Source organism: Schistocerca serialis, chromosome 10, assembly GCF_023864345.2.
Source record: "Schistocerca serialis cubense isolate TAMUIC-IGC-003099 chromosome 10, iqSchSeri2.2, whole genome shotgun sequence".
Taxonomy (NCBI): Eukaryota; Metazoa; Arthropoda; class Insecta; order Orthoptera; family Acrididae; genus Schistocerca; species Schistocerca serialis.
In genome coordinates, this window is record NC_064647.1 from 225,770,760 (window position 1) to 225,796,646 (window position 25,887).

At 40.2% G+C, this 25,887-nt stretch overlaps 1 protein-coding gene across 5 annotated transcripts in view; it reads left to right on the forward strand.

The window, feature by feature from the left end:
* The first annotated feature begins 3,865 nt into the window (after positions 1-3,865).
* LOC126424964 (zinc finger matrin-type protein CG9776-like) overlaps positions 3,866-25,887 on the forward strand; it is a 278,906-nt gene continuing 256,884 nt past the window's right edge. For 2 of the 5 annotated variants that reach the window (XM_050087837.1, XM_050087839.1), the window contains exons 1-2: positions 3,866-4,056; positions 16,042-16,198. In XM_050087837.1, the coding sequence (XP_049943794.1) occupies positions 16,084-16,198 (115 nt within the window). In that variant the 5' untranslated portion in view covers positions 3,866-4,056; positions 16,042-16,083. Of the gene's footprint in view, positions 4,057-4,125; positions 4,197-13,243; positions 13,320-16,041; positions 16,199-25,887 lie in introns of those variants that run through there. The other 3 variants (XM_050087838.1, XM_050087840.1, XM_050087841.1) reach the window with 3 other exon arrangements.

Consider the following 25,887-nt stretch of genomic DNA (forward strand, 5'->3'; position numbering starts at 1 on the left):
TTTCAAGATCTTAAATCATTACCTTCCATTCCCAGTTCCAAGCCATTTCCCTCATACAAAATGGTGACAGCCTTACAATGTGTGGCAAGTGAATGAGTAGTTATGGCCTGAGGCTTAGAGAGTTGTATTTATTTTCATCCATTTAATGCTCTGATAGAAGGTATGAAACACTGAGAAGATGGAGTGTGGTTAACCGCTGACAGTGCAGTTGAGATCGAGCAGTCGAGGCATTAGAAGACTGGAATTGTTGCTGAGTTTTCAGAAAATGTATTTCAGACCCAACATAAAAATTACTACCATGCAAAGGACACTGTCGGAAAGCTCAGCAATTTCATCATTGCTTAGCACCTCGATTATATGTTGAGTTGTTTCTATTACTATTGTTATTTCTCTTCCACATCAGGATTTTGCAATATATTAAAGGTTGAAAACAAATCTACAAAGTTTTAAATAGACCTGTCCACAAATAGTACTGTGTCTGGATAAATAGCATGCAGATCCTCCTGATTTGTATGAAATCCTCTTAACAGATAAAGGTCCTTACTTCATGATAGAAATGAAAGTTTTATCGTCGTCTTCCAGAAGCGATTGAAGTAAATTTCAGTGGTTCTTAAATCTCTCTCCTCTTAAGCAGTTTTTAAATTTTATTCACTGCGAAATATGACAAATATTGTGGCAAATTGCAAGATCTTTCAAATGCCTCAAGAGTGATTTTGGTACTTTAAGTACGTAACAGTAATAGGTTATGAGCAAAAAATAAAATCTGAAAAACAAACCACCTTATCACATTCAAAAATATCAACAGTATTTGCTCAACAAAAGTACTTTGTAACATGTGAAGCTGCACGCTCCTTAATGAAATGAATCAATTTATAAAAAACAAAAACAAGACAAACTTAAATGAGAGTAAGTACAGTTCCATGCTTAGTATTTTATGTTAAACTATAGATAAAACAAACTGTTACACGTCAGGCTAGCAACTGAAAATCGTGGTGAATTTATGAAAATGGTAACAATACTCTTATCACTGTAAAAATTTTGTTACTAAAGCATTGCAAATACACCATAAATGCAACAGTTCTTTATTTTAAGCTGCAACCTCACATGATCAGCATAGATTCAAGGTTCACACTAATAAAGGAGGCGATAATACAGCCCTTTGGTTATAATTAACCCTGAAAATTAAATTATTTAATATTGCACAACTAACTAAATTCTACATATTTTCTTAAACAATGTTTCAAAGATAAGAGACAAATTACAGATGTACCTAAATAAAAACAGTTTTTAGGGTACTTGCATTTTATGTGATATTACATTTGCTGGAGACGACTATTCTAGTGAATTTGTGGAAGTTTCCATGTATATCTAAAGTAAAGCGTTAGTAAGTGATAATGAATAAATGCTTTACACCAAAGAGCTGAAGAAACCATGTCACACCATTCTCAAATAATTAATACAATCTTGAACTTGCTACATAAAAACAAATATCAAGCACTGGATATCTGAACAAAACCATTGCCTAAAAATGAAATTAAACACCGCATATCTGCTTGCAAATGTGCACAACACATTCAATACTGTATATTTCTTATATCAGGTACATCATTTTACCTTAAATGGTACACCTTTGGTTCCCTCACTACATTCTTTATTAACAAAGATTTACAAATGCAAATCCTTACTGTATAGGCCTATCTGAAAGTAATTTAGCAGCATGGGCTTTAAAAGAATGAGCTTCAGGACAGAGATAACATTATCATTTGTAAGTAACATAGCCTATATCTCTCTCACATGCACATAACATCAAAATAAAAGCATTTTTTATTGCAAGGAACTAAAGTTCATGACTCGATCATTATCACAGATACGTTAAATACAAAAATTCACAAAAAGTCTTAAGCTTTTCTGACATGGCTGGCATTTCCTGAGAAAGTGTTTTCAAAGGCACATTCCAATTACAACAATCATTTTAACATCTTATGTCACTGTTTTTGCCTTTTGGTCACAGGTTCGGTTACATATTGCTCATGACAGTACTGATCACTTTGATACGCAAGAGTACTGCTGTCTGACATTGCAGAACTGTCACTAAGCCACGAGGAACTCCTTTTTTGTTGGTGTGGTTTCAAAGATGTTTGTCTAATTAAAGTAGTAGTAGTAGTAGTAGTAGTACTACTACTACTACTGCTGCTGCTGCTGCTGCTGCTGGGTCCATTCAAGCTACTTGAAATGTGATCAATACTGTTTTTCTGGATAATAGTCCTGGTTCCTCCCATGAAGGCTATTTGTTCCCCTTGTCTCCCACTACCATGGTCCCACTTCTCTGAATGCTTCACTTGTGTATTTTGCTCTTCACGTTTTGAAGAATGAGCACTTGGTTTCAGCTGAAAACATCTACTGTCTTCTCTTGATACAATATTGAGAGTTTTTGTAACTAAATGCCCACTGCGTTTTTCCTCCAAGTTCTTTGGTGAACTCACATTTTCACTTGTAGTTGGAAGTTCTGGTCTGGGAAGTGGTACATTATTTCCTGATGATGCTGGAGCAGCAGCGGCTAACCTTCGTTTCAGTTTTGTGGGGCATTTGTCTACTACTACTAAAAATTCGGACGTCAATTGCTCCAGCTGTTCTAGTGTAACTGTTTTATCAACGTACCAAAACCAGTCTTTACCTTCACTAGACTTAGGTATTTGCCAGTTCGACCATTTGCAAGCTAAGTGAATACAGAAACACGCTACAAGTGTTGGCTTGTATTGCACGCACATGGTTGTTAAGTGTAAACTATTTGAAGCCATAAAGTACGATGTCCGGGCAAGGTCTTTATTAGCTCTGACCATATCACAACAACGCACTATATGTGTGTGAGGATGATCAACAGCTACATCAAATCCAAGAGTTTGTAACAAGACATTTTCATTGAATACTAAGTCACATACTTCTTGCGAGTAACGTTCTGATTTGGTGTCAAGCGGTTGTTGACGATCACGACATAAACACATGTGTGCCACTTGAATGATGTGTTCCAATCTTCGGGGCTGTTCTTCAACCTTCGCTGCAAGGAATAAGGATGCTGCAGCCACAGAATGCCGGTGAAATTGCGTAAATGAATGAAACATATAAAACCGATGCATGTAAACGATAGCTGTGTTTATGCACAACTGGTTAACCTTTAATTTCTGGCCCATATCCTGAATGAAATTGGCTGCTTGCTGCCGGTACGACAGTTCTCTGTCCTTATCAAAGCCACATTTAATACTAGGCGTATTTTCTAGCTGCTCTCTGGAAAAATACCACCTCTCGCTAGCCATTGGAAGACAAATTAAAAAATACAATAATCCATTGAGAACCACGTTCCACGAACTGAAATACGTCGAGTGCCATATAGTTCACAAGGAAACAATGAGGCCACATCTAGAAACCGGCTTGTCATATGGCATACAGATTACACATCACACTAGTGTATCACATACACACTTCACACGTTGCTGTACAGATACTGTGGCGAAAACAATCAACATTGCTGAATACGTTTCTGCGATGTTATAATGACGTCACAGGAATGTCGCAATTATGATATTTAAACTTTATTCTATACGAGTCTTCAGGTTTCAGAGTTGAAGTGAGGAACGTTAAGAAATTCTTCTCTTTGCAAAAGACGACTGTCGTAAATAATATACCTATCTTTCGAGTTGGATTGATTTAAAGAAACCGCCATATACACAAATACTCTAGCAATTGGTTCACAGACAATCGTGTTTGAAGACAAAATCCGCAAGTCTGAAGGCATAGATTCTGAAAGTACAGATATGCTACTACGGATGAATCTCAAAAGCTGTTGTATAACATCTATGGTAGTGTTTAATGGCCGTTCTGTGAAAGAGATTGGGGAATTCAATTCATTGGAAGTAGTGCAGAAAATCGAGAACTGACAGAAAGGAATACCGCGGACGACATTTGAAGACATATCGTTTACTATTATACAAGTTAGCTAGGGCATAAACATTTATGCGCAAAAATAACAAATCCGTCTCGTGTGTTATATATTTACAGAAGGTAAGTTTCGAATTGTTTACAGTCATTCCGGTGTTGTATGGAGGACCCGTGTTTACGAAGCTGCTGTATATAATCATCGTTTCATCTGCCCTTGTTGTGTTTGTTAATCGTTGTAAAAGACCGTAGGGTGTTTAATGAAGGTACTACAAAACAAAAAAAAAACGCAATCTCAGCGTGTCTTGCTGTATGCCGGAAAAAGTAAAAGTTTTTGTATGTTAATACCGCCAATTCATTTCCGAAAATTTGTAGTTGTGACTTTAGCAATGGTAAAGCTAATTTATTTTATATATGTTCTCTACTCCATGTAAGTCTCCCAGAAATCAAAGTGCAGAATACGTCCTTCATTTAACCATAATTAGACATAGTTTATAGCGAAAGAACATCAGCATTTTACTATCCATGCCCCTGTGGTAATATTGATCATCAAATTTTACTTAGTAGTATGTGTGTGGGGGGGGGAGTCCGATAGCGATATAAAGAAAATTCTACCAAGTAATCGTACGAAAATGTTAAGACACTATTCTCAAATGGCAGCAAGTCAACATTTAAGAGACACTATAAATTTCATAGTTTCATCAGAGCTGTATATCCAGGGAATTTGACAATGTACTAGCCCTTAGCGAGGCTTTCATGAAATCGTTCTAGTCACCAAGAAACATCTTATTGCGTAATAACTGTTTGGATTATTGGGCTACGACCACATTCATTTTGTGTCCAGCTTCTTTCTGTACCACCACTAATCTTTTAAAGACAAATTCTGATGGAACACAGGACGAAATATTTTTCTTCCCTCTAGTGGCTTAAGGAAATTTTTAGTTGGTAGCACACACCATGCAGTTCACACAATATCGGTCATGCACAGAATGTGTACGGGACTCATGCTCATTCAGTAAAATCCTTAGTAACATAAGTTACCAGCAAATGTGCGTAACTGGAGATGGACTCAAAAACCTGAATCTAGCACAAAATAAAATACTGTAAGAGTGCAGCAAATGTACATAGAGTTGATTATATCTCTTTTTTATCACTTTAGACAAAAAGTCTCTCTGGAAATCAGTGACCATCTTTGTCACTAAATGGTAATGGTAAATTGCTTGTCTTGCTTATCAATATAATCTATTTTAATTATCGTGATGATGCATTTTGGGATAAACTCATATCAGATCTATGGTATGAAGCATGCAGTGTAAGACAAGGTATTAAAAGGCATACATTGCAACAACCCAATGAAGTTGAGATACATATCTGTCACAATCAATACAAAGTATTCTGTCCTTTCCTACTCCCTTTTGTAAAACCATCAGTGTCCAAACTGACACAGGCAGTATGGCATGGAATAAGGTAAACAGTTTTGTCAGTATTTGGTGTTACTGGAAATAATGCCTATGATGTCAGTACAGGCATTATTTACCTTCCACGTATAAGAAATTGTTAATAAAGGCATCACATTGCATTAACAAGGCCTTAGCTCTCACACTCCAAAGCTACTGGATTTTGAACATAGAAAGTGACTCAACAAAATAGCTCAGTACATGAAAATCATTCAAAACATTAAAGTCAGCTGGGTTGTTGCAATGTGTGCCTTTTAATATTTTGTATGTTTAATACCCCAGATCTGATGAAAGGATTATCCCGAAATGCATAATGGGATGCTAAATTTAAAAAAAAAAAAAAAAAAAAAAAAAAAAAAAATTAATGACCAAGACATGTGTATTTTCACTAATTGATCATGTTTGTAAGGTACTCTTTTTTCCTGCCAAAGTTACTGAGTAAATTAACAACAGAGTTTTAAGTTATAAATGTTTAGTGTTTCATAATAATGAACCATGGACCTTGCCGTTGGTGGGGAGGCTTGTGTGCCTCAGCGATACAGATAGCCGTACCGTAGGTGCAACCACAACGGAGGGCTATCTGTTGAGAGGCCAGACAAACGTGTGGTTCCTGAAGAGGGGCAGCAGCCTTTTCAGTAGTTGCAAGGGCAACAGTCTGGATGATTGACTGATCTGGCCTTGTAACAATAACCAAAACGGCCTTGCTGTGCTGGTACTGCGAACGGCTGAAAGCAAGGGGAAACTACAGCCGTAATTTTTCCCGAGGGCATGCAGCTTTACTGTATGATTAAATGATGATGGCGTCCTCTTGGGTAAAATATTCCGGAGGTAAAATAGTCCCCCATTCGGATCTCCGGGCGGGGACTACTCAAGAGGATGTCGTTATCAGGAGAAAGAAAACTGGCGTTCTACGGATCGGAGCGTGGAATGTCAGATCCCTTAATCGGGCAGGTAGGTTAGAAAATTTAAAAAGGGAAATGGATAGGTTGAAGTTAGATATAGTGGGAATTAGTGAAGTTCGGTGGCAGGAGGAACAAGACTTCTGGTCAGGTGACTACAGGGTTATAAACACAAAATCAAATAGAGGTAATGCAGGAGTAGGTTTAATAATGAATAGGAAAATAGGAATGCGGGTAAGCTACTACAAACAGCATAGTGAACGCATTATTGTGGCCAAGATAGATACAAAGCCCACACCTACTACGGTAGTACAAGTTTATATGCCAACTAGCTCTGCAGATGACGAAGAAATTGAAGAAATGTATGATGAAATAAAAGAAATTATTCAGATTGTGAAGGGAGACAAAAATTTAATAGTCATGGGTGACTGGAATTCGAGTGTGGGAAAAGGGAGAGAAGGAAACATAGTAGGTGAATATGGATTGGGGGACAGAAATGAAAGAGGAAGCCGCCTGGTAGAATTTTGCACAGAGCACAACATAATCATAACTAACACTTGGTTTAAGAATCATGAAAGAAGGTTGTATACATGGAAGAACCCTGGAGATACTAAAAGGTATCAGATAGATTATATAATGGTAAGACAGAGATTTAGGAACCAGGTTTTAAATTGTAAGACATTTCCAGGGGCAGATGTGGACTCTGACCACAATCTTTTGGTTATGACCTGTAGATTAAAACTGAAGAAACTGCAAAAAGGTGGGAATTTAAGGAGATGGGACCTGGATAAACTGAAAGAACCAGAGGTTGTACAGAGATTCAGGGAGAGCATAAGGGAACAATTGACAGGAATGGGGGAAATAAATACAGTAGAAGAAGAATGGGTAGCTTTGAGGGATGAAGTAGTGAAGGCAGCAGAGGATCAAGTAGGTAAAAAGACGAGGGCTAGTAGAAATCCTTGGGTAACAGAAGAAATATTGAATTTAATTGATGAAAGAAGAAAATATAAAAATGCAGTAAGTGAAACAGGCAAAAAGGAATACAAACGTCTCAAAAATGAGATCGACAGGAAGTGCAAAATGGCTAAGCAGGGATGGCTAGAGGACAAATGTAAGGATGTAGAGGCCTATCTCACTAGGGGTAAGATAGATACCGCCTACAGGAAAATTAAAGAGACCTTTGGAGATAAGAGAACGACTGGTATGAATATCAAGAGCTCAGATGGAAACCCAGTTCTAAGCAAAGAAGGGAAAGCAGAAAGGTGGAAGGAGTATATAGAGGGTCTATACAAGGGTGATGTACTTGAGGACAATATTATGGAAATGGAAGAGGATGTAGATGAAGATGAAATGGGAGATAAGATACTGCGTGAAGAGTTTGACAGAGCACTGAAAGACCTGAGTCGAAACAAGGCCCCCGGAGTAGACAATATTCCATTGGAACTACTGACGGCCGTGGGAGAGCCAGTCCTGACAAAACTCTACCATCTGGTGAGCAAGATGTATGAAACAGGCGAAATACCCTCAGACTTCAAGAAGAATATAATAATTCCAATCCCAAAGAAAGCAGGTGTTGACAGATGTGAAAATTACCGAACTATCAGCTTAATAAGTCACAGCTGCAAAATACTAACGCGAATTCTTTACAGACGAATGGAAAAACTAGTAGAAGCCAACCTCGGGGAAGATCAGTTTGGATTCCGTAGAAACACTGGAACACGTGAGGCAATACTGACCTTACGACTTATCTTAGAAGAAAGATTAAGGAAAGGCAAACCTACGTTTCTAGCATTTGTAGACTTAGAGAAAGCTTTTGACAATGTTGACTGGAATACTCTCTTTCAAATTCTGAAGGTGGCAGGGGTAAAATACAGGGAGCGAAAGGCTATTTACAATTTGTACAGAAACCAGATGGCAGTTATAAGAGTCCAGGGACATGAAAGGGAAGCAGTGGTTGAGAAGGGAGTAAGACAGGGTTGTAGCATCTCCCCGATGTTGTTCAATCTGTATATTGAGCAAGCAGTAAAGGAAACAAAAGAAAAATACGGGGTAGGTATTAAAATTCATGGAGAAGAAATAAAAACTTTGAGGTTCGCCGATGACATTGTAATTCTGTCAGAGACAGCAAAGGACTTGGAAGAGCAGTTGAATGGAATGGACAGTGTCTTGAAAGGAGGATATAAGATGAACATCAACAAAAGCAAAACAAGGATAATGGAATGTAGTCTAATTAAGTCAGGTGATGCTGAGGGAATTAGATTAGGAAATGAGTCACTTAAAGTAGTAAAGGAGTTTTGCTATTTGGGGAGCAAAATAACTGATGATGGTCGAAGTAGAGAGTATATAAAATGTAGGCTGGCAATGGCAAGGAAAGCGTTTCTGCAGAAGAGAAATTTGTTAACATCCAGTATTGATTTAAGTGTCAGGAAGTCATTTCTGAAAGTATTCGTATGGAGTGTAGCCATGTATGGAAGTGAAACATGGACGATAAATAGTTTGGACAAGAAGAGAATAGAAGCTTTCGAAATGTGGTGCTACAGAAGAATGCTGAAGATTAGATGGGTAGATCACATAACTAATGAGGAAGTATTGAATAGGATTGGGGAGAAGAGAAGTTTGTGGCACAACTTGACCAGAAGAAGGGATCGGTTGGTAGGACATGTTCTGAGGCATCAAGGGATCACCAATTTAGTATTGGAGGGCAGCGTGGAGGGTAAAAATCGTAGAGGGAGACCAAGAGATGAATACACTAAGCAGATTCAGAAGGATGTAGGTTGCAGTAGGTACTGGGAGATGAAAAAGCTTGCACAGGATAGAGTGGCATGGAGAGCTGCATCAAACCAGTCTCAGGACTGAAGACCACAACAACAACAACAATAATTTCTTTGCATTTTAAAAACAAATATATCCTTTCACAGTTAGAAAATATAGGTTATGATCAGGAATGTAAATGTAATTATGGAATTCACAATACATGAAAGAAAAGTAAAATAAAAGTAGAAGAAAGAAAGATTGTCACAACAAATTTGCTAGCTTCGCCATCTTACAACCAAATTGTCGCTCTTCAACCTAACCTATCCCTGTGCCGCATTAGAGATCAGTCTGTTCCCACAAAATTCCTTTAACAAAAATAGCTTTTTGTTGTTGCTTGTTGGTTTTGCTACTTCACAGGAAAACAACTGCCTTCAAACCTAAAGTAGACCTCTGGCCATGCTACAGTTCACGGTTCTGTTTATAGGTTACTCATTAATCCGCTTGGGGGCCAGGGCAAAAAGGTCTCCATAAACAATCAAATAATTTCTCAAACTTGACTATGTTTACCAATTATTTGTCTGTACCTCCTGCTGTTTGATGTGCTTGTTAAACATAGTGTGTGTTTGACAAAAAGAATCTACTCACCAAGTGACGGCAGGAGAAGAGACACATAAAAAAGGGTTTTATGTATGCAAGCTGTCGGAGTCAGTGGCTTCTTCTTTCGGCAGAAAGGTTGAAGGGGAGGGACAGGGGTGAAGGAAAATAACTGAAGAGGTTAGGCAAAAGGGGTAGAGTTTGGAAAAGTCATCCAGAACCCCGGATCAAGGGAGGCTTACCAGATGGGGTGAGAAGGAAAGACTGATTGTTGGGGACTCCACTGGACGACATTGGAAAAACTGAGAGCTTAGACATGGAAAACAGAATAATACGAAAGACAGAGATTACTGCTAAAACATCATTCACAAGTTAATAAGAGGTGAAAGCTAAGTGTGTTGTAGTATTAGAGGTGAGGGGGGGGGGGGTGAAAATGGACAGGTCAGAAAATGAAAGATGTAGAAAACTAAAACAGAGTGAAGAAAGGAGTAGTTTCTATGAAAAATTGCTTAAAGGGAAGAAATTAACATATGTTAAGGACAGGTGGGTGGCAGGAACCAAAGACATGTTATAGTGTTAGTTCCCACAGTCTACAGAGTTCTGAGAAACTGGTGCCTGGGGAAAGAATCCAGATGACACATGTCGTGAAACAGGCACCAAGGTAATGACTGTCATGGTGGAGAGGATGCTCTGCAACAGGATAGTGTGTGCTGTTTATATACATCCTTCGCGTATGCCCATTCATCCTAACTCTGTGTAATCATGCTGACATACATGGATGAACAGTGTTTACAAAACAGCGGGTGTATGAAGTGTCATTTCACAGGTGGCTGTCCCTTTGATAGTACATATTTTGCCAGTTATATGGCTGAAATAGGAGGGTGCACAGGGCAAGTCTTGCAACGGGGATGGCCACAGGGGTAGGAGCCATAGGTAGGGAGATGGGTGCAGAAGGCGTATAGAACCTGACAAGGATATTGTGGAGATCGGGAGGGCGACAAAAAACTATTCTAGATGTGGTGGGTAAAATCTCAGACAGAATGGATCTCATTTCAGAAAGTGATTTTAGGAAGTCATTGCCTTGTTGAAGTAACTGATTAATATATTCAAACAATGGAAAATCCAGGATGGAATGTAACGATATTATGAGAATGAAAGTTGCTACTCACCATATAGCAGAGATGCTGAGTCGCAGATAGGCACAACAAAAAGACTTTCACACATAACGCTTTTGGCCATTGGCCTTCGTCAACAATAGAAACGGACACACACACACACACACACACACACACACACACACAAATGCAACTCATATACATGACTGCAGTCTCAGGGACTGCAGTCTCAGGCAACTGAAACCATACTGTGAGCAGCAGCACCAGTGCATCATGGGAGTAGCGACTGGGTTGGGGGGGGGGGGTTACGGAGGAGGACAGGGAGGCGGAGGGGTAGTATGGTGGGGGTGGTGGACAGTGAAGTGGTGCAGGTTAGACAGATGGCAGGGTGATGTGGAGAGAGGGGCTGGGGGTGGAAGTAGTGGAAAAGGAGAAAAATAAAAAGACTGGATGTGATGGTGGATGGTGGCCATGTAGTGCTGGAATGGGAACAGGAAAGGGGCTGGATGGGTGAGGACTGTGACTAACGAAGGTTGTGGCCAGGGGGTTATGGGAACATAGGACGTATTGCAGGGAAAGTTCCCACCTGCGCAATTCAGAAACGCTGGTGTTGGTGGGAAGGCTCCATATGGCACAGTCTGTGAAGCAGTCATTGAAATGAAGGATATCACATTTGACAATGTGTTCCACAACAGGTTGATCCATTTGTTTCTTGGCCACAGTTTGTTTGTGGCCATTCATGTGGACAGACAGCTTGTAGGTTGTCGTGCCTACATAAAATGCAGCACAGTGGTTGCAGCTTAGCTTATACACCACATGACTGGTTTCGCAGGTGGCCCTGCTTTTGATAGGATAGGTGTTAGTGACTGTACTGGAATAGGTGGTGGTGGGAGGATGCTTGGGACAGGTCTTGTATCGGCCATGAGGAAAGGGATGGGGAACAGGGATTGTGTAAGGAATATATTGTGTAGGTTCGGTGGATGGCGGAATACCACTGTGGGAGGGCTGAGAAGAATAGTGGGCAGGACATTTCCCATTTCAGGGCACAACTTGAGGTAATCAGAACCCTGGCAGAGAATGTAATTCAGTTGCTCCAGTCATGGGTGGTATTGAGTTATGAGAGGAATGCTCCTCTGTGGCTGGAGAGTGGGACTTTGGGAGGTGGTGGAAGACTGGAAAGATAAGGCATGGGAGATTCATTTTTGTACAAAGTGTAGGTACCACAAAAGAAAAGAGAAAAAAAAAGGAGATCCATTCTGAGACTTTGCCCACCACACTTAGAATAGTTCTTTGTCGCCCTCCTGATCTCTACAATATCCTTGTCAGGTCCTACGCTCCTTCTGCACCCATCTCCATGCCCTATGGCTCCTACGCCTGTGACCATCCCATTGCAAGACTTGCCCTATGCACCCTCCTACCACTACCTATACCAGCTGTATAACTGGCAAAATATGTACTATCAAAGGGACAGCCACCTGTGAAATGACACTTAATACACCAGCTGTTTTGTAAACACTGTTCATCCCTGTATGTCAGCATGATTACACAGAGCTAGGATGAATGGGCATACACAAAGGATGTATACCAGCAGCACACAATATCCTATTGCAGAGCATGCTCTCCACCATGACAGTCATGACCTTGGTGCCTGTTTCATGACATGTGTCATCTGGATTCTTTCCCCAGGCACCAGTTTCTCAGAACTCTGTAGGCGGGAACTAGCACTATAACATGTCTTTGGTTCCTGCCACCCACCTGTCCTTAACATATGTTAATTTCTTCTGTTTAAGCATTTTTTCATAGAAACTACTCCTTTCTTCACTCTGTTTTAGTTTTCTACATCTTTTATTTTCTGATCTGTCCATTTTTCGCCAACCCCCTCTCACCTCTGATACATACAACACACTTAGCTTTTCCCTCTTATTAACTTGTGAATGATGTTTTAGCAGTAAACTCTGACTTTCATATTATCCTGTTCTCCACCTCAAAGCTCTCAGGTTTTCAAATGTCATCCAGTGCAGTCCCCAACAATCTGTCTTTCCTTCTGGTAAGCCTTCCCTGACCCGGAGTTCTAGATGTTTTTCTGAACTACCCCTCTCCCTACACCTCTCCAGTCCTTTTCCTCGCCCCTGTCCCTCCTCTTCAACCCGTCTGCAAGAAGAATGAGCCCCCCAAATCCCATAGCTTTTGTGTGTGTGTGTGTGTGTGTGTGTGTGTGTGTGTGTGTGTGTGTGTGTGTGTGTTCTCCTGCCTCTGCTTGGTGAGTAGATTTTTTTTGTCTATCCAGTTATATTACATTGTTAAAAATTGATTATTTTTACTGTTATAGTGTGTGTTTGAAAGAAATTTGTAGTGTCAAACTTGTATCTGTGGTTATGCTACACACAGATCTATTGCAGCAATCATACACTTTCATTGTGAGATTTGTTGGCTTTGCCAACTCTCAACCAAATTGATGCACTCCAGCCTAATCTATGCCTCTGCCTTGCTACAGGTCAGTCTGTCAGCCCATCTAGTTTTCTTCCATTCACATTCATTGACTTCACCAACTCACTCCTGAATTGTCACAGGTCAGTCTGTCAACACATCTAGTTTTCTTAGATTCACATTCCAGTCTAGTGTAGGTCCTGGGCTACGATACAGATCACTTTGTCAACACATCTAGTTTTCTGACTGCTCTCCACATTGAAAACAAATCAATTCCTATATTCCACCAAAAGAAATCATTAGATTCAGCAAGTCACATTTACTGCCACATATTCTCTCTCAGCTGACTACAACCACTGGAACAAAATTGCCCACAGGAGAAAACAGCACAAGAGCCAAGTACAGTGTAAACACGCTTAAGCTGGAATTTGTTAAATTATTTAATTTGTGTGAGTAGGGAAAGTGGCAAGGGGAAGCTTGAAAAAATCATACAGGACAACGATTTTGTCAGAAGACTGACCAGATACTAGGGGCAGTCAAATGAAAACAAGACAGATGGAAAAAAATAAGAAAATTTCTGTTATTTAAAAAGTACTTGCCACTACTGTTAATACATTTATCCCAGTGTGAGACAAGATGGTTAATCCCTGCAGGCGAAAAAGTTTTAGGTTACCTATGGAACCATGATTGTACTCAGGCGTACACCTCTAAGTCCGAAGCTAATTGACAGCCACAAATATCTTTCTTCAGTGCTCCAAAAATGTGGAAAACAAATGGGGAGGGATTGGAAGTGTATGGAGGATTTTGCCAAGTTTGTTTTGAGTATGTGGCAGAAGTTTTTCTGGGAAGCCCCTACACGTCCTCCATACAGTCCCAATTTCTCCTCATGTAATTTCCATATTTTTTGAACCTTGAAGAAAGACATTAGTGACCATCGATTTACTTCGGACCTAGAGATGCGTGCCTGGGAACCGCAAACATTTTTTCATGAAGGCGTTGACTGTTCTATCTCTCAGTGTGATAAATGTGTTAACCGAATAGAGGCAGCCAGGATAAGAAACGGTCTTGGAAGATTTGACCAACATGGGATTTCCAATCAGCTGTTTTTGAGAATGGATTATATGTCCTTAGGATTCTTGCAATGAATCTCAGTATGCTGTTTGTTTCTCTCAAAACTTGCTGTCTGTCTCCCTCACAAGACTGGTATGCCCCTTATGTTAAATTATGTTGGACATGTACATTTATATTTTTGAGAGTTGTGACAGTCAAATGGTTGGTGTGTAATGTAGTAAGCTAGCAGTAGTGGTTCTTGTTATATATTTGCATTGAGTTATGCTTTAATATGTAGTTTTACTAAATGCTTGGTTTAATAAGTCTTAGCTGTGAAATACTGAAACAGATTATGTACAGAGGACTGGAAAGACTGGTAGAATCAGATCTCGGGGAAGATGAGTTTGGGTTCCGGAGAAATGTAGGAAACGTGAGGCAAGACCGACCCTACGACTTTGTCAGAAGATAGGTTAGAGAAAAGCAAACATTTGTTTATTACGTTTGTACACTTGGAGAAAGCTATTGATGCTGTTGACTGAAAGACACTCCTATGTTAAAGTACAGGGAGGGAAAGATTAAATGCAGTTTGTACTTGAACCAGACAGCAATTATAAGAGCCCAAGTGCATGAAAGGGAAGCAATAACTGGGAAGGAAATGAGGCTGGGTTGTAGCCTATCCCCAAAGGTTATTCAGTCTGTATGTTGGGCAAGTGGTAAAGGAAATTAAACAAAAATTGGAACAGGGCTTACAGCTCAGGGACAATAAATAAAAACCTTGAGGTTTGCCGATGATTGCAATTCTGTTGGAGACAGCAAAGGACTTGGAAGACCAGTTCAACAGAATGGATGGTGCCTTAAAAGGAGGATATAAGGAAACATCAACAAAAGGAAAACAAGGGTAATGGAATGTAGTCAAATTAAATTAGGTGATACAGAGGGAGTTAGATTAGGAAATGAAGTGCTAGACGTAGGAAATGAGTTTTGCTATTTGGGCAGCCAAATAACTGATGACGGCCTCAGTATAGAGGATATAGAATATAGACTGGCATGGTAAGAAAATTTCTGAAGAAGAGGACTTTGTTGACATCGATTATAAACTTACGTGTTAGGAAGTCCTTTCTGAAAGTATTTTTATGGTGTGAAGCTATGTACGGAAGTGAAACGTGGTCGATAAGAAGTTCAGACAAGAAGAGAACAGAAGCCTTTGAAATGTGGTGCTACAGAAGAATGCTGAAGATTAGATGGGTCAGTTGAAAGGGCACATCCTAAGACATCAAGAAATCGTAATACAGTAAGCAGGTTCAAATGGATATAAGTTGCAGCAGTTATTCAGAGCTAAAGAGGTTTGCACAGGATAGTGTAGTGTGGAGAGCTGCATCGAACCAGTCTTCAAACCAAAGACTGAATGACGATGGTGGCGACGACAGCAGCAGCAGCAGCGGCATGAAATACTCCATCACTGGAGTGCAATATATATTGCACATCTAAACATTGAGCTAACAAAGGAAGGAAATGTTGAAAGTTCACATTGCAGCCTTATAAAAGCAGTGTTCCAGAATTTCATCTTTATGGAAGCAAACAGTTGGATCAATTCAGTATGTTTGTGTTGAAATGCTTATCTGATGTGAAGCATGTTTTTTTGACTGTTTTAGGAAGTCAGTATGACAATTTACTGATTCCATACACTATTGTCATTCAGGGTGTTTGTTGACACATTAAACAACAAAATTCTTCCTCATTGAGATTTTGTCATTTCATAATCACTAATGTGAAAGAGGAGTGTTGAATTACATTGCAGTCTTCTCCGGGTTTCAGATTATCAGCACGCAATACGGTAGCTCCTTTTGATCTTAAGTCATGGATGACAATGAGGGGTCAGAACCTGAGGACATCCCAATTGTAGGTTTTCTGGAAGATATGGGAATTGACAAACCTCGTTGGACTCCTGTGATTGGCCCAGCAAAGAAAGAAGGTAATAAACCATGATATCACATATTGGCTGTTCCCAAATTTCTGCATGTCGTCATACTGGCTGCATAGCAAGATTGCATTTTTATTGTTGCCAGGAAGATCTGGCTATTGTTTTAGTGTCCGCAGCCTTACTGTACTCAGACATTTGAATATACTCATCCAGATACAGGGCCCTACAATTTGACACAGATTCAACCGTGGTGCAGTTCGGCATTCCCAGAGAAGAAAGCCATGAAAAGTGGAAAAGGAAAAAGAAGAATAAGGATTGAACCCCAGACCTTTTATATTCTGAAACCAGCATGTAACTTCTGAGCCTCCAGTCACAACTTTACTTCTTTGTTGCTGATAAACACTACTTTGCTGATTGACCTGTTGTGTACTATTTCTGTTCAACAACATGCGTGCAGCTGTTGTTGCACTTTAAGGATATGTGGGCATTCAGTAGTTAAATTATTGCTCTCCTATAATTAACTGACTTGCCTATAATTTAATACAAACTTTGTATTTACTCCTATTCAATTCTAGAGAGGAGTTTTGCAAGAAATTTTCAATAATTATTGGGTGCTGTTTAACTTTTTACAGGATGTCCCAGGAAGAATTGTCAATATTCGAAGCAAAAATGTCTAGTAAACATGGATTCTAAAATGCATACCTTAAAGAGCTGTGAGAACTTCATCTTTGATACTGTGAAACAAGTTTCTTTTGTTGAGCAAGAGCCCTTACGTACTAGACTTTCTTGCTTCAAATGAGCATCCCTGAATACTTACTATTCTTCCTGGGACACTGTTCACTGAAAGTTGTCCAAATTTTCATTTTTTATTTTGGTGTCAGTTGTTTATGAAATGCCTTTAAACTTTTTCACATTAATTAAAACTCGTCAAGAATTCACATGGGAGAAATTATTTTTGTCACTCATTACTTACTTCTCAAAAAATTTTCTTAACTTAACCTTACAGATTTCATTTTCTGAACTAACAAAGGCTTGGAGGCCATCTTCAATTTTTTTTCATATTTGTAGGTCAGTGACCACCCATAAGTTTTCCACCTGCGGGTCGAGGGATTAGAATAGGCCCGACGTATTCCTGCCTGTCGTAAGAGGCAATTAAAAGGAGTCTCTCACCTTTCGGCCTTTATGTGATGGTCCCCTGTAGGGTTTGACCTCCATTTTTCAAAATTTTCCCGAAGAGCAAACCAATTGGGGAAGGGTGCCTTACATGGTGCATCGTGTCCATCGTGCCTTGAGATCTTTAGCCCACTTTCTCGTCATGGCATTGCAGTCCTGCTCACCCCCATCTCTTTAGCGAGGACACCTTTCTGGGTTCGTTTTCCTCCACCCACTACACAGTGTTGTTTTCTGTGCCGTCAATGACTATGGAATTCTTTACACCTCATATCCAGCACAGTAGCCAGTCTGTTGTGGTGGGGCCACCGTGTACCCTGTTGGTTGTAGCCCCATGACTACACAGGGACTCCTCTGCTGACGCCTGTGCTGTTGACTCCCCACGTATGCCAAGGAGTAGATGCCCGGCACTAGAGGTGTGCCAAACAGTTATCCCGGAGTAACCGTTATCACAGTTCCAGTTATTATTTGATAACCATTATTTTTAATGGAACTTTGCCACAGCACTGTTTAAGTAAAATGTTTACATTATGCATTATAAGTATGAAGTAGTATGTAAACTGAATACTGGGGGTTAAATTCGAAGCTTAATTTCTTGTGCTGCTCAGTTAATAGAATAAGTGTACAGCCTTGTAATACAAAAAAAAAAAAATTTAGTTAATGTGACAGATTCATTTACTCCTGCCCTGTACAAGATAGTCCTATTGGGGAAAGTGTGAGTACGCTAATCCAAGTTTTATGTGAGATTTGGAAAACTGCTAGATTTCTCCAGCTACAGCGTGTGTACAACATATGAAGACATGCAGATCGAAAAGCTTGACAGTGTTACATTTCTGGGACTACAACTCGATAATAAATTCAGTTGGGAAGGGAATACCACAGAATTGATGAAGCACCTAAACAAGTCAAGCACCTAAACAAGTCTGTATTTGCAGTGAAAATGATGTCAGATGTAGGAGACATTAATATAAAAAAGCTTACATATTTACATTCTATTATTTCATAAGCGATCATATTCTGGAGTAACTCATCAAATGGAGCAAAAGTTTTTAGCATGTAAAAGCGTGTAATAAAAGTAGTTTGTGGTATAAATTCAAGAACATCATGTAGGAACCTGTTCGAGGAACTTTGTATTCTAACCACTGCTTCGTAGTATATTTATTCCTTAATGAAATTTGTTGCAAGTATTTCCAACCAATAGCTCAATACACAATATCAATACTAGAAATAGGAACAGCAGTCTACTTAAAGACCTAAAATCACTTACCTTGGTCCAATATTCAGGAACATGCATTTTCAATAAACTGCCAGCAAGTCAGCAACCATTAAAAACTTGGTGTGTTCGAAAGACTTTTTGATACGGAAGTGTCCAATTCCATGCGTCTGCTTTGACCCGGGACATCATCAAAAGGGCGGAAATGGCTATATTAAGTGTGTGTATGACATCACTACATACACACGGCAACAAACACCAAGATACATATAAATAAGACAATAACATCTCCCTCCAAAAATTCAGTCAAACTAACAGGACAACTGCGGGAAGTTGGTGGTTTTAGGGTGAGGGCAAGCTAGTAAAAAAAACACACCATGATCCTAAAACACAAAATGACGAACAAAAAGAAAAAAAAATTACAGCATTCCGCTACACCAATAAAAATCTGCAGGAATCAGACTCTTCCCTTGAACAATATAGGTCAACCATAGGTGACGACACCAGAACACGAATACCCGTAACTAAAACCTACGAAAATTGGGATCGGACACTTCCCTTGACCTATATAGGTCAATCACAGATGACGATACCAAAACATCAACCACCTACAACTATGAAAATGTGAATCGGTCATTTCTGGTGACATATATAGGTCCACCACAACTATTGATGTCAATCACAGATGACGATACCAAAACATCAACCACCTACAACTATGAAAATGTGAATCGGTCATTTCTGGTGACATATATAGGTCCACCACAACTATTGATGCCAAAAAACCAACACGTACAACTGTGAAAAATAAAACCACAATCTCAAAAATCCGCAAATCAAACATCCCTACATAAATTAAAACACAGTCAATACTCCATAAATACACAAAACATCACAACTAGAAAGGAAAAAAAAAGTTACTTACCACCAGCAAATTCCAGCACTGCAAACTAGATCGGGCAGCCGAACTCCCTCTCCCCCACATACACACACACACATTAAATGTCTTACCACACTACAAATAACAAACCAATAACACCTAACGAAAACGCCAAATATCTAAACAAAAAAACTTGATAATTCATTGAAAAAAATTCCAAATCTTACGTTTGGAATTACAATCACTGCCACCAACAACTACACACATCCAACACCAAGGCTCAAATAAACCCAATGCAGCGCGCGCGCGCACACACACACACACACACACACACACACACACACACACACACACCAACTAATAAACACCGTGCCGTAATGACATTCACACACTACATCACCTTTATGTCAAAGCAGACGGGTGGAATCGGACGCTTCCATTGACCCCTCCTCCTACTCTGTAGATGAATATCTTAACAGAGACTGTTAGACCAGCTTAAGTAAAAATTCTGCTGTATTTCAGTTTTGACGGCACTTGGTCACAGCAGTCAAGATCAGGTGTTCTGTGTATGATAAATTTATTAAAAGTGCATAACTGTGTTTTATTCTGACAGTGTATCAATTCTGTAAATATTAGCAGTTACTGTAATATATTCACATATTTTGACAATCTCCTGACAAATGATGAGGATAATAATTATTATATTCAGATGTATTATGTTATACTTTCTGACACGTTATTTGTCATTCGCATTTTCCGAAGCAGTATGAAAATATTTGTTCGCATCAGTAACTATCCTCTCTGGAAATATCACAGGGGTCTACGACTGGAGTCCCCGAGTCAGAAACACAGACACACACTTATTCCATTACAAAGTTCCAGGTTACCTGTAGTGGTAGCTCGATAACTGTCAGAGAACGAGAACTGTGAGCCAATAACGATAACTGCCAGAGAAAAATACAGATCTCTGACAGTTATTTCCATAGTCACTCGAATTCCTTATGGTAACTCTTTTTATAATACCTGTCCTAGCTAAACTGACACATAAGGCGGTGGCGCAAGGGAACGACTGTACTTGTTAATGCCTGTACTGCAGCTCCTATCAGGCACCGCTCTGACATTAACTTTATTTAATTGTGTGTGCTAAAAGTAACGAAGACTCATGAAATAGTACACAGTTCTTATCAACAGATGGCATGCAGTCTCACAGTTATTCTCATGACCTATAGAACGCCTTCCAAATGGTCAATCCATCTCCTTTGTAGCCAGATCACCGATGATTTGATGTGAGAGTGTAGTACGATATCTGGTCAACAGATGGTGTGAGGCACTGTTGGCAGTTATGGAAATAACTGCCAGTATCTGATGAGTGGTTATCACAGTAACCGTTACTTGTCAGTAACCCACTATTTCTATCTGTTACGTTATTTTTTGCCACCCCTACCCGTCACCCTGGGGTATCGGGACTCCCGGCAATGGCCATCCTGCCAGATGGCCTTTGCTGCGGTTGGGTGGCACCTGTGGGGAGGGTCCCTGGTTGGAGTGTGTGGCATCAGGGCTGATAATGCGCGATGAAGGTACCACATCAACACTTGCTGGTGATCAAGTTCCAGCAGTCTCTAAGCATTACAAGTCTCAGTACAGTGCAAGGAAATATGATCCCAAATTGTTCCCCTCCCTGACCACACCTTGGGAGGAACGCCAGGCTAAGGATTTCAGTGAACCTTATTCGCCCAGGTACCTCTTATGTATGAGAGCTGATGGGGACTCGTTTGTCTCGACGAAGCCTCAGTTTTTTTGTAGAGCATTTAGAGGACAAGTTAGGGGAGGTGGAAGGCTTGTCCAAAATGTGGTCAGGGTCAGTCTTGATAAAAACGGCATCCTCTGCCCAGTCAAGGGCATTACTTGCTTGTGACAAGCTGGGGGATAGTTCCATTACCATCACATCTCATAAGAGCTTAAATACGGTCCAGGGTATTATATTCCACAGGGACCTTCTTTTGCAGTTTGACGACGAGCTGCGCGCCAACTTAGTGCGACGAGGAGTTCATTTCGTCCGGTGCGTCCATCGGGGTCTGAGAGATAATCAGGTTGCCACCGGTGCCTTCATCTTGGCCTTCGAGGGTGATACATAACCCGAGAAGGTCAAGCTGATGGTCAACAGCTGTGATGTCAAGCCATATATCCCTCCCCCAGTGTGCAGTGCTTTAAGTGCTGGAAGTTTGGGCATATGTCTTCCCGCTGTTTTTCCAGCATCACGTGTTGAGATTGTGGACGTACAGCCCATCCCAATACTCAATGTGCCCCACCTCCCATCTGTGTCAACTGCTGAGAGCATCATTCCCCTTGCTCACCAGACTGCAGGATTTTACAGCGAGAAAGGAAAATCATGGAATACAAAACTTTGGACCAACTGATCTACACTGAAGCCAAGAGGAAATTTGAGTGCCTACATCCTGTGGCTATGACCACCTCTTAAGTCACCACTACGAGAACAGTTGTAGCCCCATCAGTTCCACAAGTTCCAGTCGTCTCTCAGAGCCAGAAGACTACACTTGCCCCCTTGACAGTGGGGGGCACTTCCCTCCCTGTTGCTCCTGCACCACCTACCTTGGGGAGCACTGTTCCCCCAACCATCGGAGACATCAGTTCCCGCTTGTCAGCTGGTGACGCTGATGCGGTTGTGGCAACAATGCTTACCAAAGTACAAGGGTTGCTCAGAAAGTGATGCACTGCATTTTTTTCTCAGGCAAAAACAATGCTACATTACATATGTATTATTTAAAGTGAGTGCACCAAGTTTCTGTCACTTCCGACAGATAGCGTAGCTGCAGGACAGTTTCAGAATAGTGTCTGTAGGTGATGTACGTTACATACAATGTGTTGTCATTGAATTTCCTACTGCAGAAAAAAACACGGCGAGGAATATTCACAAACACTTGTGGAAAGTCCCTGAGCATCTGTCGTCGACAGGAATACAGTTAAGCGCTGGGCACGAAGGGCGAGGTCATCCGGAGGTGATTCGGCAGAGCTCCACGATTTGCAGTGTGTGGGGAGACCATCTACGGTTGTCGCATCTGACACACCTTACCTAGCCCCCACAGACTTCCACTTGTTTTGGCCATTAAATGGTGCCATTCGTGGGAGACATTTTGAGGATGATGAGGAGGTGATTCACACAGTGAAGCAACGGCTCTGCCACCAGGACAAGGATTGGTACAGACAGGGCATATACACCCTTGTTTTGTGCTGGAGGAAGGCATAGAATGGGATGGAGATTACGTGGAAAACTAGGGTGCGTAGTTAAAACAACATTCTTTCGTGTGTGTAATTCTCATTATATTCAATAAAGGATTGTTGAAGGAAAAAATTGTGGCGCATTTCTTTCTGGGCATCCCTCGTAGGTATATGTTCAGTAAACTAGATAAAAAATCAGTAATGTCATTTCTCAGTGAGGAACTAGACACTTTTTAACACAGGTCGGAAGCATGCAGAACAACTCTGGCGCAAGTTTAAAAGAATAGTTCACCACACACTGGATAAATCTAAGGGCTGTTCAATAAAGAATGATCATAATTTTTTTTACAACATACCTTTACTCATCCTCATAATTTTGAAGGTCCTTCTCAAAGTAGTCTCCCATGAATGTGATCCACTTGTCCCAGCATTTCTGCCAGTCTTCAAATACATACTGGAAACCATTTGTGAGAGGTTCTTCAAAATCATCTCCGCAGCCTACACCATTGCTTCTGATGATTGATAATATCTCCCACAAAGGCATTGTTTCATGTTGGGAATAGAAAAAAAAAGACACATGGGTCTAAATCCGGACTATAGGGAGGGTGAGGGATGCACTTCACATTGATTTTGTAAGATATTCAGCAACAATGTTGGCAATATGCATCCGCGCATTATCGTGGTGCAGCATCCAGCCTACTTCACAGAAATGTGGTCTTTTGCACCTGATATGGACTTGATATGTTTTCAAGACGTTCCTGTAGTATTGTCCAGTTACTGATGTGTGTGCGGGTACAACCTGCTGATAAACCATTCCATGAATATCAAGGAATGATATGACCATAACTTTCCCAACAGAAGTAACCACTTTTGCTTCTTGGGGGGTTGGAGATAGAGATTTCCACACTGAGCTTTGCTGTTTGCTCTCATGATCAAAATGATGTAGCAAAGTTTCATCAGCAGTGATTACATTTGAAACAAACTCCCGATCTTCCTCTAACATCAACTTTAACTGCATGCAGACCTGCATGCGACTGTCCTTTTGTTCAAGAATCTGACAGCCTTGGAACCCATCGCGTATACACACATGTTGTGTAATTTTTCTGTAACTAACATGTGGGTGGCACCCAATCAAACATTCAGTATTTCAGAAAGTGATCTTAAGGTAATTCGTCGATCTTCTCACACCATAACAGCAGCAGTGTTGATGTTTTCTTCCACAAGAGCAGTAACTGGAGCACGGGGTCCACTTTCCTTTGAAATTGATTGCCTCCCCTCTTTAAACATCTTAAACCACCTTCGAGCTGTGCTGTAAGGAAGAACAGTCTCTCCATAGGCCTCCCGTAACGTTGTATAGGCCTCAGCTGAAGATTTGTTGAGACGAAAGCAGAATTTCAAAGCCACATATTGTTCCTCATGTGTTACCTCTATTGCAGCAGTAGGTGATAGTGAACGTGTCTAACATTGCCTGCCTATCACAAGCGGGAACCAGGAGTCCCAACAATGAAACTACTACAGTGTGTTTGTTGCACATTTATCTAACAGAATATCAAAAGATTAAATTTTAGTGTGAGAAATTATGACCATAAAAAAATTTATGATCATTCTTTATTGAACAGCCCTCTTATATGCCCAGTAGAAAAGTTCATATTTGGAGGGAACCTCCATGTTACACATTCACTGTAAAGAAAATTCAAAAGAAACCGATATTACTGCACAATAGGTGTAAAACAAAGGGTAGGGCTGTGTATGGAGAGATACTCAATGAAACACCTTTGGCTTGCTGAATGAAACGTGTTTGGCTGTCAAGAGAGCAATGTGTGTTGCCTTCAGTGACTGGCATAGCAAAATATTGTCAGGTGATCTTTCACAACACCCAAAAAATTTTGGTCCTATGTAAAGGCTGTTATTGACACTAGAGTTGTGTCCAGTCCCTAGCATATGAGATAGGAACTGAAATTGACAGTAGCAAACCAAAAGCTGAAATGATTAATTCTGTTTTCAAATGTTTCTTTACAAAGAAAAACCCAGAACAATTAGTGAAATTTAATCCTTGTATCACTGAAAAAATGATTTAAAAAAGTATTAGTGTCAGTAGTGGTGAAATTGTTGAAATTGAACGAAGCTTGAGGCCCCGATGGAATCCTTATCAGGTTCTATACTGAGTTTGCAGTAGAGTTTACCCCCCTCTTTTAACTATAATTTATCGCAGATCCCTCAAACAAAAAAACTTTTCACAGTTCTTGGAAGAAGGCATAGCTCACACCTGGGTACAAGAAGGGTAGTAGAAGTGATCCACAAAAATACCATTCAATATCCCTGACATCAGTTTGTTGTAGAATCTTAGAACATATTCTGAGCTTAAACATAATGAGGTATCTTGAACGGCAGACAACCTCAATACCAACCAGCATAGATGTCGAAAACATCAATTATGTGAAACCCGACTCGCTCTTTTCTCACATGGCATACTGGAAGCTTTGGGCCAAGGCAACCAGAGCAGTATTATTTCATAATTTCTGAAAAGCATTTGACTCAGTGCTGCACCTGCACTTATTGTCAAAAGTACAATCATATGGGGTATCAAATGGAATTTGTGACCGAATTGAGGACTTTTTGGTAGAGAGTACACAACATGTTATCTTGGATGGAGAGTCATCATCAGACTGCCCCAGGGAAATGTGTTGGGACCCTTGCTGTCCGTGGCATAGACTAATGACTTTGCCGACAATATTAATAGTAAAATGAGGCTTTTTGCAGATGACACAGTAACCTATAATGAAGTACAATCTGAGAGAAGTTGCATAAATATTCTGTCAGATCTTGATAAGATTTCAGTGCAGTGCAGAGATTGGCAACTTGCTCTAAATGTTCAGAAATGTAAAATTTTGCAAAATTTTAGAAAGCATTCTGTATTGGAGCAAAGCAACAATCAATATAAGATGCTAAAAATCAAATACAAACAGTCGCAATTGTGTTCTTAGATGTTTATTCGTTGGCAACCGGTTTCGGCCCTTTCCTCAGACAGTCTTCAGGTTTTTCACTGCCGTTATGGCTGCTGGTGGTGGCAGTTAGAGTGATATTTGTAGACATAACATCCTTATGTCTATGAATCTCTCTCCATCTGCCGCCGCCACCAGCTGCCATAATGGCAGGGAAAAGCCTGAGGAAAGGCATCTGATTTTTAAAATTTTGCTCTTCAAAAAATGAAAAACCTAGTATTGTATGACTGTAATATCA